The sequence below is a fragment of the Lissotriton vulgaris genome, chromosome 6, assembly GCF_964263255.1.
Source record: "Lissotriton vulgaris chromosome 6, aLisVul1.2, whole genome shotgun sequence".
Lineage (NCBI taxonomy): Eukaryota > Metazoa > Chordata > Amphibia > Caudata > Salamandridae > Lissotriton > Lissotriton vulgaris.
This window is the reverse complement of record NC_141694.1, coordinates 1,853,446,232-1,853,461,823: the sequence shown is the minus strand read 5'-3', so window position 1 is coordinate 1,853,461,823 and position 15,592 is coordinate 1,853,446,232. Positions and strand designations below refer to the sequence as shown.

General features: G+C 46.2%; 1 protein-coding gene across 1 annotated transcript in view; it reads left to right on the top strand.

The window, feature by feature from the left end:
• Nucleotides 1–15,592, top strand: part of IFT172 (intraflagellar transport 172) — a 1,181,874-nt gene that overhangs the window by 92,186 nt on the left and 1,074,096 nt on the right. Inside the window, exon 3 of the mRNA XM_086928171.1 lies at nucleotides 3,695–3,807. Within this exon, the coding sequence (XP_086784297.1) occupies nucleotides 3,695–3,807 (113 nt within the window). The remainder of the gene's footprint in view (nucleotides 1–3,694; nucleotides 3,808–15,592) is intronic.

Genomic DNA, 15,592 nt, shown 5'->3' with positions numbered 1-15,592 from the left:
CCAGAGGACTCCTGATTCAAACATTAGGCAAAGCACAGGAGAAGGTTATGAGCTCTTTCAGCCCTGTGCCAGAGGCGCCCCTGATTCAAACATCAGGCAAAGCACAGGAGAAGGTTATGAGCTCTTTCAGCTCTGTGCCAGAGGACCCCTGATTCATTCCTCAGGGATAGCACGTAGGAGGAATGAAGAGATCCCCACACCCTCGCTGCTTCCGGTACTAGAGGCTTCCTTGATTTACACTATTAGGCGCTACATTGCAGGGCCCCTGAATGCGTACCCATCAGGTACACCACAAGGTAGGACAAAGATGTGAGATTCCTATGAACCACTTTGCTTCCTATACTGGACGAAGTGCTTCTGTACTTAAAAGATTTTTTAAAAATGAAGAGAGCACCTCCAGGAGTAGTCACTGATCGACTCCGGCCCAGCAGAGGATAAGAAGTCAAGCTATGATATCTAGTCCATGTGGCAGGACAGGGGTCTGTTAAATCGTCCTTTATGCATCCTTTATGTGCAGCAGAGACTGTGCTATATAGATGTGTATGTTTGCCATTGCTGTCTTTTCCAAGTGAACTATCTAACGTTTTACTTCTGAAATTTCAAGAGAATGAGCAATCTGTTTTAGGCACCACATCGGGCTTGTGTTTGGTAACTCTGCTAAGATGGAAGATTCTGCAAGAAGTGAAGATGTTTGTTTAATTTCGCACTCGAGTCATGAAATATACTCAATACTCCTTTACTCTCATATGAAGGAATCTATGATTTAAAGGTGTAGTGCTGCCCTACTCTGAGTTTTTTCCTACACAATGCTAGACTTCCTCTTTGAAGATACAAACAGTTTGAGTTTGGGATACTGTTTTCCCCCAGTATGTCATATGGTTTGTTTGAAGCCAAATAACAAGTGTTCTTTTTGAAGTTGAGTTTAAGCTATTGTTCCTCAAAGGTTGTATGATAGAGGTACGTTTGGCTAAACCACGCTTGCCTCTACCACGCAGCCCAAACTGCTAATGCTTCTTAACCACGCATTCCTTTCCCACGCATGGCTTTACAATGTAATTTTGTTGTAAAGGCATGTTTGGTAAGGAGGTATGCATGGTAAACTTCTCCACTACTCCAACCTCCTGACCCCCACCCTGAGACCTAAATTGCCAATCCCCTACCTACCACCTCCCCTGCCCTGAAGCCAAAAACCATGTCTGAAAACTACCCCTTCCCTGAGGCCTGAAACGCTGCCCCTTAACATACACTACCCGACCCTCCCCTGCTGTGCCTAAAATGGCCACAACCCCTTCCACTCCCCTGAGGCCTAAAACCGTCCTCTTCCTAATACACTCCCCCAAACCCAGCCCTTAAAACTACCCCAAACCCTCCCCCCTGCCTTGATCCCTAAAAACCTTCCCCCTTCTTAAAATTACTCCGACCCCTCCCTGGCCCTAAAAACCTGCCCCTTTCCCAAAAGTAACCTGAGCTCCCCCACCCCCACTCCATCCCGAAAGCGACCCTCAGACCTGGCCCCAGCCCCACTTACCTGTACTCGTCTGGAGCTTCCTGTTCCGACGGATCTCAGAGTCCCCGCCCATCCTGAACACTAGAGCGCATCTGCCTTAACCACGCATATGCATGTTTAAGGAACATGCATTGTTCGGGCTAGCATCACTACACTTGCGGTGTCCTGCAACGCGTGGCTCTGACCGCATTGTTCCGGGTGTTCCCCTTCCTCAAATTCCCCACTTCAAACTGTTTTACATGATGTATACCATAACTAGCAACTTCCTCTGAAAATATTTGTACTTTTCCCCAGTGGACCATTTATGCTTTGTCAAAACCTACTGCTCTAAGCACTCCATTGTAGATTGTAATACACTTGGTCAGTCCCAGGGCTCTCAACCAGTGGGAACAACGGCTGGCTGTGTTTAGTAGACCTGCAGTATTTTTGCATTTATGTACCCATCCTGTTGGAAAGCAATTGTGTATCTCTGCTTCATGGTGGAAATCTGACACACCCAGCGCAAGACACTGATATTGACTTTCAGTCTTCAAAAGACCCTGGCTTCAGTGACTACTAAAAGCCCAGTGCTGTCCTTATCTCGATACCTGCCCTTTAAAGCTGTTCTCGGAGAATCGCACCAAGAGAACCCGATGGTTGTAGAGACATCCTGAACTGCAGGCATCGTGGATTGGGGTAATTCTCCGATGAAAGCTCCACAGATGTCCTTCCTGCACAACCTCCCGGCAGAGTACTGGCATCAATCACTGGACAGTCAGTTTAAGCCTGTACCACTCTCACAATCTATTCTGACCATACTGAGGTGGGTGCCATATCCTCATTCCACCCTTGCCCCAACTTACTGCACAGTATTTCGGGACATTCCTGTTTGGCAACTTCAATTGGCCTGTGGAGATTCCCTGGGAGCCTCAGCTGCACCCATTGCTAACACAGCTGCTTATTCCTTTTCCACCAAAACTTCTAAGGGTAGTCCGTGTTGTGTTAGACTCCAGAGGTCTGGGCCTTCTCCTTTGTTTCTGCTGTGCTAGGCTCTCCCAATCCAGGTCCAGTGGGACAAGCTAATTGACAGATGGAGATATCCTCCTCACCCCTTCCTTTCTCAGGAATTGGGTCAAGCACTGTTCATGCCTCTTTTGTGCGGGGAGGCATTGATCCTCTTGCTGGGAATCTGAGAAATTAAAATTGGCCTTGTTGGGTAAGGGGGGCAAAGGCCTGAAATCATCAAAGACCGTCACTATGAATGCATGCTGACATTAGAAGGCCCACCACAGGTCAGCACCAATCCCTGAAGGGTCCCTTCTGTGTGAAACTAGCTGTGCACAGATACCGGCGTGCGGAAGAAAGTAGTTTCACATGTGCAGCCTGAACATGTGCACATACACGTGTTCACGTGTAACCAGCCCAGACGCTCGAACCCTAGCTGTGCAGCAGAGCCTTAGCTTAAAGGTGGACACTAATGGCTAACACTCCAAGTCTGTTTACGGTGAATTTACAGTGAGTGAGACTCGCCCACAGTAAAAAAAATTAAAAACGGATAGCCCAAAGCAAAACATCCTAGGAGTTTAAGTTGGTGGAACCCTGTTTGCAGCATGAGTGTGTTTGTATTGCTTTTTCGTAATTGTGTTGCATTTGGGTGCTTTATGGTTTAAATGTTTTTTTAATGTCTTAGTAAAAAAAAAATTCCTCCATCTCTTTCTCCTCCCTTTTAACCCTTTTATTGTCTTTTCTGTTGAATTTATGTTTCCCTTGAGAAAAGAAGATGGGCAGCAATTTGGAGTCAATAATATGTCCTTTAGGGTGACTTTGTTATTCATAGCCTTGCATCTAGTGAAAACTGAAGCGCTTGTGGTTTGGACAAGAGTGTGTACACGTGAAGGGAACAGGGCATGGCCATATATAACATGTAGCCATGTGGATGTCTTGTATCTGTAAAATAAGCTTTTAGGATACACAGCAGGTGCCTTAAAGACTAGCAATAAAATACTCGTCATAAGGCAAATATGATCAAAGTAATTAGAAGAGTGAATCTAGTTCAAATGTGTTGTCTCTCAGACAAATACATTAAATAGAGACTGCTCACATAAGTACGTCTTGTTGTTTCCTTGACATTGTCCTTTTGAAGTGTCCCATGTTTTTCTGTGGTTGTCTTCCTCATTTCTTCCTTAATATTGTTTTTTTTCGTTCCAGTATGGCAAGAAAAGTTACATGGTGAAGGGCATGGCATTCTCTCCAGACTCTACCAAAATTGCTGTTGGACAGACGGACAACATCATCTACGTGTACAAGATCGGGGAAGAATGGTAAGTCCACTTAAATTGTTTTCAGATCCTGTTTGTTGATAGATGGTTCAGTCCACAATGAGGAGCTGAAATAACAAAAGTAAGAGGCACTATGTGCCAGAGTCCGAACGATCACATGATCCGTCCCAAACAAATGCTAACAAACCCTGCATCAGATTTCAGAGAAAAGCAATAATGGTGATCTAGAGAGTCCGTTCCTACCAGATCCAATGCATGAGAACATTGATTTTACATAGAGTCCTGCTGAGCCTGTTTGATATGTGAACAGATAATACTGACTTGTGTAAAGTGGTTCCCTGCTCGCCATTTGAACTTTGCTGCCAAATCTGGGGTGAGACTACGACCGCCAGACATCTGTGAGGCTTATTGGGGCCCAGGAAACAGAGGAGGCAACGCGCTCAAAAGGATTTGAGAAGTCCTGCAGTGCGGGTTGTGCAAAGTGGTTCCCTGCCCACCAATTCAACTTTGCTACCAGGTCTGGTGTGGAACTGCAGCCCCCATACATCTGTGAGGCTCAGCGGGGCACAGGAAGCACAGGAGGCAACATGCTCAATAGTGCTTGAGGGGTCCCACAGTGTGGGTTTGCAAAGCAGTCCAAGTTAGCTTTCCTGCCAGGTCGGGGTGGGACTATGTCCCACAGACATCTGTGAGGCAGGGCTGCTCCTATGATGCACAGGAGGTAACGCGCTAAAAAATGCTTGAGGAGTCCCTCAGTGCGGGTCGTACGTGGGTCATGCACGAGTGAAGACCAGGCCAAGAATGGGCCTGTCTGTGCCTGTCTGCGGCCGGACGAGCCTGGGCTGGGCCCACTCTCTTTGGGGCCTGCCCTGACAGCTTTTTTACTGGACAGCAGGTGAGAGCCTCTTTTCTTTTTGTAAAGTCATGGATGAGCGCAAAGTTACTGGGAGTATTACTGCACCTCGTACAACAATGACCATTGATAGAATACTGGAGAGGGCAGTAGAGATAATCTCAAGATAGATAGTACTTGTGGAACGCAGACTCTAATTGGAACAAGACCAATTGTTAAGAAAGACAGGAGATTGTACTAATTTAATAATAGGGCTCTGGTGTCTCCAGAATCAGGAGGGGAGTCACAACCATAAGCCAGTGACTGTGATGAGAAAGCCGATAACACAGAAATCGTCTCTGAGCCACTCAGTCCATTTTCCACTCAGGCCTGCCAAGGCCCATCTGTAAAGAGAAAAAGACCCACAGGGAAGGATTTGACCGCTAAATGTAAACAACCTTCCAAAAAGAAAAAGGCCATCTCCTGTCTTGGATCCAGCCTTGATTTTAGTCCATTCAACTCAAGCGCATGTCCCTATGCCCTCGGACGCTCTGGGTTTTCCTGAGCTAAGTGTGACATTCTGCAGCATTCCGGAGGAAAAGCCGAAACCTAGATTTGAGCAGCTTGATCGTAATGAGAGTCTTAGTACATGCTTGTAGAATAAACACATTTCCAGTCTCAACAGGAACAGCCCCCCATCGCAGACCCAAACCATTCCTTACCATCCTGGGGATAGTAATTCTCAAGCAATGGCTAAGAGCTCTGCAATGGTGCACGATGGCACCCACAAACTTGTACCAAATAGAAGTGCTGGATCAGGGTATGTCTCTCGACAAACATGTATGAATGTCAACGGCCAAGCCATGGTATCCGGTACTCGCATGAAAGTTCTAAATGCAACAGAGGAGCGCCCGGTTTAGATTATTCTCCCAGTAAGGATTTATTGAGCTTACCACCTGCAGCCAGCGCATATGTCCTGATTCTAGCAGGCGTCCCCCCCTCTTAGATGCCACCAACAGGAAACATGGGACCAGCTGCGCAAGAGAACTATTCGTTGACTGAGCAAGCACAATCTTTTTAATGCAAATAGTTTAAATGAGATTATAATAGTGAGGAGGGTTGGTTGGTTGGGTGGGACAGTCGAGTAAAAATATTGAAGGGGATTGCATTACGATAAACTTATGGAATCCATCTTGTGTACAAAACACATTGAGAATAAAGGAATTTGGTTTCCATACTGAATCCAGGATTACCCCGCTCCCATTAGGATACATTTAAAGACCAGCACTAGCTCACCCATGTTACCTTCCTAACCAGGTGTCCCCACTGATGTGTAGATCACACAGTGGTGTTAATAGGGTTACACCGCTGTGTGATCTAGAGGACATAGAAGGACTACAAGGAGAGACATCAGTTCATAAGGAACAAGCATGTAATAGTACAGGGTCTCCATCTCGGGCTAGCGCCACCCACTCTACTGGTGTTTCCCTATATTTACAGTCTACCTCGTAGAGAATATTAAGCTGGCATGTGGCAGGGTATTGTGTTAAGCTCTGTCGCCCTGAATGGCTATCCTTTATAAAAGGATAAGCCATTGGTATGTTCCAGGTAATCTGGGCCACTTTGCCTTCTGTGATTGATGTTTTTTATTGTTTTTATTGTCTGCTATACCTTCTCATCACAGTCGAGCATCAGGATGCTTAGCTATTTGGGTAAGCATAGCTATTGGGTGCTGCGCTAGGACTTTGGAGACATCACACAGTAGTTTTGAAGTTGTACTGTTTAAGAGCCATCTGTACCTGTACCTAGTCAACATTTATAACAATGATTCCACCAAAATCTTAAATACAAAATGTCCAGTGCTATTTGATTACACTATCCTGTTGGTAGATGAAATCACCATCAAATTGCAGCCAGGTCATCTCTGTCTGGCAGGAAATTTTAATGTGAAACTCTCTCCCAAACATAGTATAACTTGTGCTGATGTTTGCCTCTGAATATTGACTCCAGAAGTCAAGAGTTGTTGACCCGTCTTGTCTCTTCTGATATAGCTGATCTAATGCTGGTTGTTGGTATAAATGATTCTGCCCAACCTACTGAGACGGGCAGAAACAGCCCCTCAATAATTGATTACATCTTATTCACACACAATTTGGAAGAAAGGTATATATATATCTTCACATGGCAATCCCAACCCTATCGAGATAGCCCTTTTAATAGCCCCAATGGAAAAATTCAGAGAGGTTAATGGGGCAAGCAGATTAGTATCGAGACTGCCTGATCCAATCCAGTTTTTTAATTCAGTAGTCGAGGAGACTATACGGCGGGTGGATGCGTGTTTAATGGAGGAGGATGTTGACCATCAGTTTTTTGAAGCATTTAATAGCCTGTGTATAAATAATAGGAACGCTCTGACAGGGGTGTGGAATTTATTAAAATATCTGCTTGTCCGTGGGACAGGGTGCTTCATAAATCTACTTATCCTGTAACCAAATCCACTTGTCCCTTTTGTGCAATGTAATGTGGCAATAAATTATGGCAGCAATCTCATTATATAAGAGCTCTTAAATAGCCTCTCCGATTATGCAAGGGTGCCTTCCATAGTAGGGTTTGAGTATTAGCAATTCCCTTATGTTGCCATGAATCCGCAGATCTACATACTGGGGCTGACGGTAATGGTAAGCAACAGTTCCAGGGTTGGAATGCCCTTTTGAGTCTGTGCAAACCTACTAACTTGCATGTTTTTTTAAAGATTTTCACCAACTCTTCTCTAATCTTTTTCCATACTGAGAAAGGTTGGAAATGTACTCCTGACAATGGCAGACATAAATCTTCTTCCAGGGTTGGGCAAAAAGTGGTTGGAAGGAAAGTAAACTTGCAAACTCTCAAATGTTCTCATGAGCAAATCTACACCTGTATATTTGTTCATGCTAAAAAGAGGTTCACTAATATTTTCTAGGAGTACTATTTATTGGCCTTCTTCTATAAAAGTCTTATGAATTCACGAAAGCCATATATTTGCACTTACTGCAAGGACGTAGGTGCACTTTTGAGACTTTAATAATTGGGCCCCTACTTAGGTCTGGCGTTAACTATGACATTTTGTGTGTATCAAAATTCTGTCTATTTCTTTCTCTCTATCGGCTAGCTTCACTGTGAGTGACAGCATTCTGTTATTTCACAAGGAGCATATAGACACACAGTCGGTTTGTTCACTGCCAGGAACTACTGTGGTAATGTGTGCTTTTTGAGGCCAAAACAATTTTTGGTTTTGCCAATGTTTGTTATAATGGTGAGGGCCCGACAGCTCCCACATCAATAAGGTTTTTAAAAAAACCATGCCAAAACCAAACGGCTGACCAACAATTTAAGACCTACTGGCTTTACCAATGCTTGTTTATTTTTCTGTTTCCCATAATCTTATCAAAACTGGTTACACTGATTTTCCCTTATGAATATTTTTGGGAAATACCAGCATACATCAACACATTTTACTAAATGATGCTGCAAAGAAATGGTACCTAAAATTTTACAATAGTTTAGTGAAGTGCTTTTGCATTTTTTTGTGAACATTTTATTTTGAAAGCAATGAATCGTCAATCTTGCTTTTAAGCTCCGGCAAATATTTGCATCTAATCAGAGAGCATTCTGGGAGCATTATACATAGACTCATATTGCTAAACGTTGAAAACATCTTATCTTATCTTATCCAGGATTTGTACAGCGCACGTACACCCGAGGGTTTCATGGCGCTAACCAAAAGTGCTGGAAACTAAATCCAAGGAAGAAAAGGAGTTACGCCAGCTTCTGCACAAAAAGCCACGTCTTGAGTTGCTGCCTAAACTGGAGAAGGGTAGAAGAGGAACGAATCTCCAGAGTGAGAGTGTCCCACAGCTTGGCAGCAAGCGTGGCGAACCTACGTCCTCCCTTACGTTGGAATTTGAAGCGGGGGACGATCAAGAGGATTTGAGAGGCAGACCGAAGATTGCGCGAAGGGGTGTATTTAGGCAAAAGATCTTGAATGAACCTAGGGCTGCGAGCATTAAGAGCTTTAAACGTCATGCAGGCAGCTTTGAAGAGAGTGCGTTGTACAACAGGAAGCCAATGGAGTTGCTTAAGCAGTGTTCTAGCAGATTGCCAGCGAGGGAGACAATAGATAAGTCTGGCGGCTTGATTCTGAGCCAGCTGCAGACATTTGCTAAGGGAGACCGGAAGACCGAGGTAAATAGCGTTAGAATAATCTAAGTGCGTCAGCACTAGAGCCATTACAACCTGGATCAGGGGGATTGGGTGAACAGTCGGCTGATCTTCTTTATTTTCCGAAGCGGGAAAAAACACGATGACACCACAGCATTAACTTGAGGTCTCAATGAGAGCTCATCATCAATCAGTACCCCCAAGCTTTTCACAGATTTGGATGGAATAGGAGGGGGGCCAAGTTTGGAGGGCCAAAAGTGTGGTCCCCAGAAAAGCTTACTTTTGCCCAAAAGGACAGGTTCTGTCTTTCCGGGGTTCAGCTTGAGATGGTTACTATCCATCCATTGACCTATAAAAAGCAAGGTGGATTGAAATTGAAGGGCAGATTCAGGGGAGTCATCGATAGTAAAGGTGAGTTGCAGATTATCTGCATAGTTGAAGGTGGTGACTTTGAAGGATTTTAGTAAATTCAACAGAGGGAACATGTAAATGTTAAACAAAATCGGTGATAAAGAAGAGCCCTGCGGAACTCCGCACGTAGTGTGCAATTTTGACTAGGAGAAGGGAGGGAGACCTACTGATTGAGAGCGGGAACCAAGGAAAGACCTAACCCAATGGTGGGCAAGGCCACGTATGCCGGGCCAGTTTGAAACGGTCGAGAAGGATGTCATGGTCGACCGTGTCAAACGCGGCCGACATATCAAGCAGAACCAGGGCCTGGGGAATGCCTAGGTCTGCATTGTAGCGTAGAGAATCCAGGACTGCTGTAATAACCGCTTCAGTAGAGTGGGCTCGACGAAATCCCGCTTGAGCAGGGTCCAGAAAATCCGACTGCTCGATGAAATTAGAAAGATGAGTGGTGACGTGAGCTTCCAAGACTTTCGCCAAATAAGGTAACAGAGAAATAGGCCTATAATTTGAAAGTATGGTGGGTCACAGCCTGGCTTCCTTTGTAGTGGTACTACCACAGCCTCTTTAAAGGAGCTTGGCACCACACCCAATACTAGAGAGTTGTTAAGAAGACTCAATATGGGCAGAGGAAGGGCAGTAATCACCTTTTTTAAGATTGAGGTGGACAACAGTCATGAGGGGAGCCTGACTTGACCCTAGCTGTTAGGACGAGCAAGGACGGAACATCCAGCAGAGGAAAGCAGTCAAGGGAAGAAGTATTGGAAAGGAGGGTAGCATCGTGGGGGGTGGGAAGAGTAACTGGAATACTGGACTTGATAAGCCTAATTTTATCTTGAAAATATTTATTGAGGGTATCACAAAATTCTTGTGTGGCTATAGGTTTGGGTTGAGTTCTTGCCGGGTTGGTGAGCTTATCAACAATCGAAAAAATGTCCTTCGACCTATTGATGGAATTTTCGACAATGTTGGAAAAGAATTCTGCTTTAGCCAACAGAATGGCCTTCATATAAGTGGAGCGAGCAGCCAAGTATTGGGTTTTCCCAGAAGGATCATAATGCCTTCTCCACTCTCGTTCCTTCTGGCGAACAATAAGTTTCTTGGCCCTAAGGTCTGGGGAAAACCATTTATCAGCGTCCGATTGACGCAAAGTTTTCGACATTTTTACAGGGGCGTGTGTATTGCTGGCTTTAACAAGCCATTCAGCAATGTCAGCTGCTGATTGATCAAGGTCGTCATGTTTGACAGGAATTGAATTCTGCAAGCTGTCAAGGAAAGCAGAAATGTCTAAAGAGCCCCACTTCCTGATTATGCCATTTTTAATTTCAATATGAATGGAGGGCTTAGGGATGGAGATATAGAATTGGATCAAAAAATGATCAGACCATATACACGGCGAGATTGTAGGTAGTGAAATGCTGAGATTGGAACTCCAAATCTGATCCAGCGTGTAGCCTTTAATATGCGTGGCAACATCAATATGGTGGCTGAGATTAAGTCCAGTAAGGAGATCCCCAAATTCGCTTGCAGCCGAGTCTCCAGACCCCTTATCCAACCAGTAATTGAGGTCGCCGACCATCAAAATCCTGTTATGATCAGTGACCAGCATAGCCAACTGATCACACAAAGAGAGTGGGAAAGAGAGCATACTTTGGGGGGGCCTGTACATTAATATACATAGAAAGGTGCTTGGCCCCGAATCAAACCTAATCACCAAATTGTCGACTGCTGGAAGGTCGAGTGACGTCAATTTGGTGAATGCTAACTGTTTATTTATAATGGCAGCAACTCCGCCACCCATTTTACCTGGAACTCGGTCTACCTGTAAAATATAATAGTTCTCAGGAAGTGCTGCTAAAATATCAGGTGAGGAATCGGTGTTAAGCCACGTCTCTGTGAAAAGGAGAATGTCAGGTTTTTGATCAGCTAAGAAAAGGAAAATATCCAGTTGATGTTTTACTAATGATCTCGTATTGAGATAGCAGATGTATAATTGTTGTTCGATATCGGCTTTAACTAGACTGGGTGGAGAAGGCCTAAAAACCTAGGAGGAGGGGATTGATAGATACTTAGTTGAGTAAGATGTCTGACCGAAGAAGGACTGAGGGGCCTGGCAGTGCTACAAAAATTTAGCAGGTCCTTCGAGGAGTACATCAGGGAGGAAATTAGGGGGGTGGCCCCTGGTCCCGGCCTGTCGCGGATGGGCGCAGACGGGCTTCCCTTTGGCGCGCCCGCTGCGCGCGTCCGCTGCGCGGCCGGGAGGGGATGCACATTTAAAATGTGCTCAGGGTCGGGTGTGAGGAAGCTGCAACGCCAACCGTGGGCTGTCCCCAAGATGGCGGACCCCCCTGTCACACCCGAAGACAGCACCTAATCGGCTGTTCAGGATGAGCAACCGAGACAATGCGGCGGATAGGTATGAGTCAAAGTGCAAACGCAGTCTTTAAAAACAGTAACAAAATAAAAAGGAAGACAGTAGCAATATTTTAAAATAACGAACGTTGCTCCCGGCTTCCGCCTCAGGAGTTAGATAGCAGCCTGTGTAAATATGTGTACATATTTTTTTACTGGAACCACTGATTGTCATGTTACATATTGTAATGTGAAAATACCAATAAAAATGTTCAAAAATAAAAAAGTAGTTCTGTCTGAGCTTACAACATTTACTTAGAGCGCTCACCCAAATAATAAAGGCTTCGCATTAATGAACCATAAATATTAGTTTGAACAGCATCAACACATGGACGCAAATATTACCTTAACTGCAGGAAATGCCTTTCTCTGATCCAAAATGTACTTTAAACTGGTTGCCAAAAGGGTTTGTGCTATAGGGGGTTGGGCCTACTTGTCCCAAGGACAAAATACAAATGAAAACTTGTTGCCCTTGACCCCAAACATTATGTCCCGGGCATCGGGCTATAGGAATTCCTCACCCCTGCTCTCCTAAAGCCTCTCTACCCCGCGGACCATTTCCCTAGATAGTTCAACCATGATTGCTCTGTGGCAAACCGCTTGTTGCGAGGCTCTTGTTGCCAAACTCGGAGACCACATAGTGGTAGCCACTTTATGAAAGCAGTACATAGAAGTCGCCTCTAAATGCAGGAGAGAAGTAATAGCGCAGCAATGGGATTCACAAGTGGAACCGGACTGTGTCCCCAATTACTTACCATCTTGCCAGTGACACCTGGGAGGCCCTTTTTGCTAAAATCAACACTGCTCCTCCTTCAAATGTTGTGTTTCTAATAGACACTAATAACCAGTTGGGTTTTCCGACAACTCTATGTGAAGTAGAGTATGTCATAAATCAGAGTGTTAGGGTCCAGATGGTGTCCCAATTGACCTGATGAAATGCAATACTGATTTCTGGGCTCCATTACTGACTAATGTTTGTTTTTTTTTGGTGCTTTTTTTTTGTTGAAACATTTTATTAGCTTTGACAGTGATACAATTATCAGTAAAAGTTCGTATGCAATATACATATACATCAATGTTCTCCAAGAGGAATAAATCAGTATACTCTATGGTTCACTGTCTCTGGCATGGATATATGTGGTACAGGTATATATAGTCCGTGCTGACTAATGTTTTTAATAATCTTGTTGGTGAGCAGTGAGAGTGTGTGCGGGAACCCCCTGCACCCCCAACCGTCGGTAGAAAGTGCACCCACCTCCTCACAGGTTCACGGAGTCTCGGTGGGGGCTGGGCAATAGGAGGTCAGCAGCCGCCTCCAGCTCCCGTCCAGGCCAACCCCGCAGGCAAACAGTGCATCCGGAGATGAGGGGGCCCCAGCAGTGACTTGGCAGGTCCCCGGATGCCAGTGAAATGGGGGACACCCCTGCAGTCCCGCAGCAGCCAGGCCTCAGAGTGACAAACGGGTCCAGAGGCCCTCAAAGGGGTGTCTCGGAGGTCGATGGTGGAGTGGAATAGCCGTCAGCAACCACGGGCGTTGCCCGGCTGCAGCAGTAGCTCGATCAGCTGCGAGGCCGGGTCAGCCAGGGAAGGAATCCCGGAGAGGCCCTGCCCACAAATAGGGCCTCAGGTAGCAGTCACAGCAACACAATGGGGTCAGGAGCGCCTGGGATCCCAGGGCTCAGGCGGCGGCTGCAGGAAGAAAGGAGCCCATGCAACCGGGATCGCCAACCGACCTGGTGGCCGATATGCTTCCTGGGTGGCCGCAGCCCCAAACGCCTCGTTCCGGCACCGTGTGGAGAGCCAGCAGCGACAGCAAGCCTGAGCAAGCCTGGCTGGGAAAAGGAGGGGGCCGTTTCACCGGAAATACCTGGGGCGCGTTACAGCAGCAGCAGGACCCTCCCCGGAAGGGGTCCTGTGCCGGTCGTCAAGGCCCGTGAGTCACAGGAGGCAGCAGTCAGTCCAAGCAGTATGTATTGCAAGCCAAGCAAATGTATTAGCATTGTTAAAAGCCATACATTTTTAGCATTCACTTTAAGATGTAAATATCAAAGCACGTCAATATGAAGCATTTACAACAATCATGCCCATGGCCGACTGGCACGCAGTACCAAATAAAATAATCGCCTGACATGCTGTACAAAAAAAAAAACGCTATTACAATGCTGCTGCGCAAACCTTACAAAGCCACAGAGGCAGCTTTTCCGCCATTTACACAAAAGCATACCCTCACACGGTGTTAAACTGCCACAGCACAGCACCCTCAAAACTCATAAATATTGACATTTATTACCGCCAGCAAGGCGCCACTTGATTTTAAGCAGACGCTGCTTTTACAACCCAGCAATACGAAAGTAAGCAAAACCTAATTGTAGCCTGATTAATGAAGCGCGTGTTCATGTGCATTACGGAGTCACTAAGAACAAAACTGAAAGTAAAGGAAACAAAGTCGGAAAGGGAAAAAAAAAACGATGACGTTCAATGTTCACTGTGTCTGTAAGCGCGCATTGCAAGGGAATTGTGGCCTGTTCAATGGAGCGCGCGTTCTCGTGCGCGTGGCCCGTTCAAACCGCTTTCTTGGAGAGGAGATGCGCGCGGCCAGGTCCTGTTTCCTGGAAAGCTAAGTCGCTAACTATAGGTCTCTGGCGAGACAGCGCTTTGCGCTGTAAACGCCACGAGACCTAAAAAGGTGACTGGTCCCAACCTGGATGCTATAGGCTCATCTTGTTAATTGACCCTACAGTTAAAACTATGGGAATTACTGCTAATCTGAATGTTAAGCAGTACCCAATCTCGCTCAACTCTTTTTGCCTGACGTAAACTGTCCTCTTCTCTGCACCTTTCCCCACAACTTTCCTCTACTTTCTAGTACGGCACAGGCTTGTGCCTTACTTCAAACGACAAATGTTTGTTGTCCAATTGTATCTTATACTTTGAATACTTGTTATGTTTTCTTAATAAACTCTTTACCCGGCTGGGTAGAAGAAAAGAGTATATAGTTTCCGATTGTGGTCTATATTACATCTCTTTGAAATAATGTTCTAGGCTTAGGACCTATGTCTCCAGCAGATGACTTCGGTAGCCACGGACTGGAACGGGGGAGGCGGACTCTCTGGGTTCTACCGGCGAGGAATGAGATGATCCATTCCAAGGCCGCGCCTTGGATTCCGGTGTCGCTGAGGCGTCGTATCAGGGTGCGGTGGCATACCGTGTCGAAGGCTGCTGAGAGATCCAGGAGGATGAGTGCGGTGGTTTCCCCGTTGTCGAGCATAGACCTGATGTCGTCGGTTGCTGCGATGAGGGCAGTCTCGGTGCTGTGGTTTGCTCTGAATCCGGACTGTGACGGGTCGAGGGATCCCTTGGTCTCGAGGAAGGCGGAGAGTTGTTGGTTAACAGTCTTCTCGATGAATTTGGCAGGAAACGGGAGGATTGAGATGGGTCGAAAGTTCTTGAGGTCCGTGGGGTCCGCGGTGGGTTTTTTCAGGAGGGCGCTGAGTTCGGCGTGCTTCCAGCTCTCCGGGAAGGTGGCTGATGCAAAGGAGCTGTTGATGACATCGCGGAGTTGTGGTGCGATGATGGAGTTGGCTTTGTTAAAGATGTGGTGTGGGCATGGGTCGGTGGGGGAGCCGGAGTGGATGGTGCTCATCGTGCGGGCGGTGTCTTCGGTGCTGACCGGGTACCAGGTGCAGAGGGTGGTGGTTGGGTGCGCTGGTTCGATGGTCGGGTGGTTGGTCTGTGCGCCAAAGCTGTTGTGTATGTCGACGATCTTGCGGTGAAAGAACGAGGCGAGTGAGTCGCAGAGGTTTTGCGAGGGTGTGATGTCGTTGTTACAGGCACTGGGGTTGGAGAGCTCTTTAACGATGCTGAAGAGTTCCTTGCTGTTGTGGGTGGTGTTGTCCAGGCGCTGTTTGTACGTAGTTCTCTTGCTGGTGCGGATCAGTTGGTGGTGCTTGTGGGTGGCTTTCTTGAGGGCTGTCATGT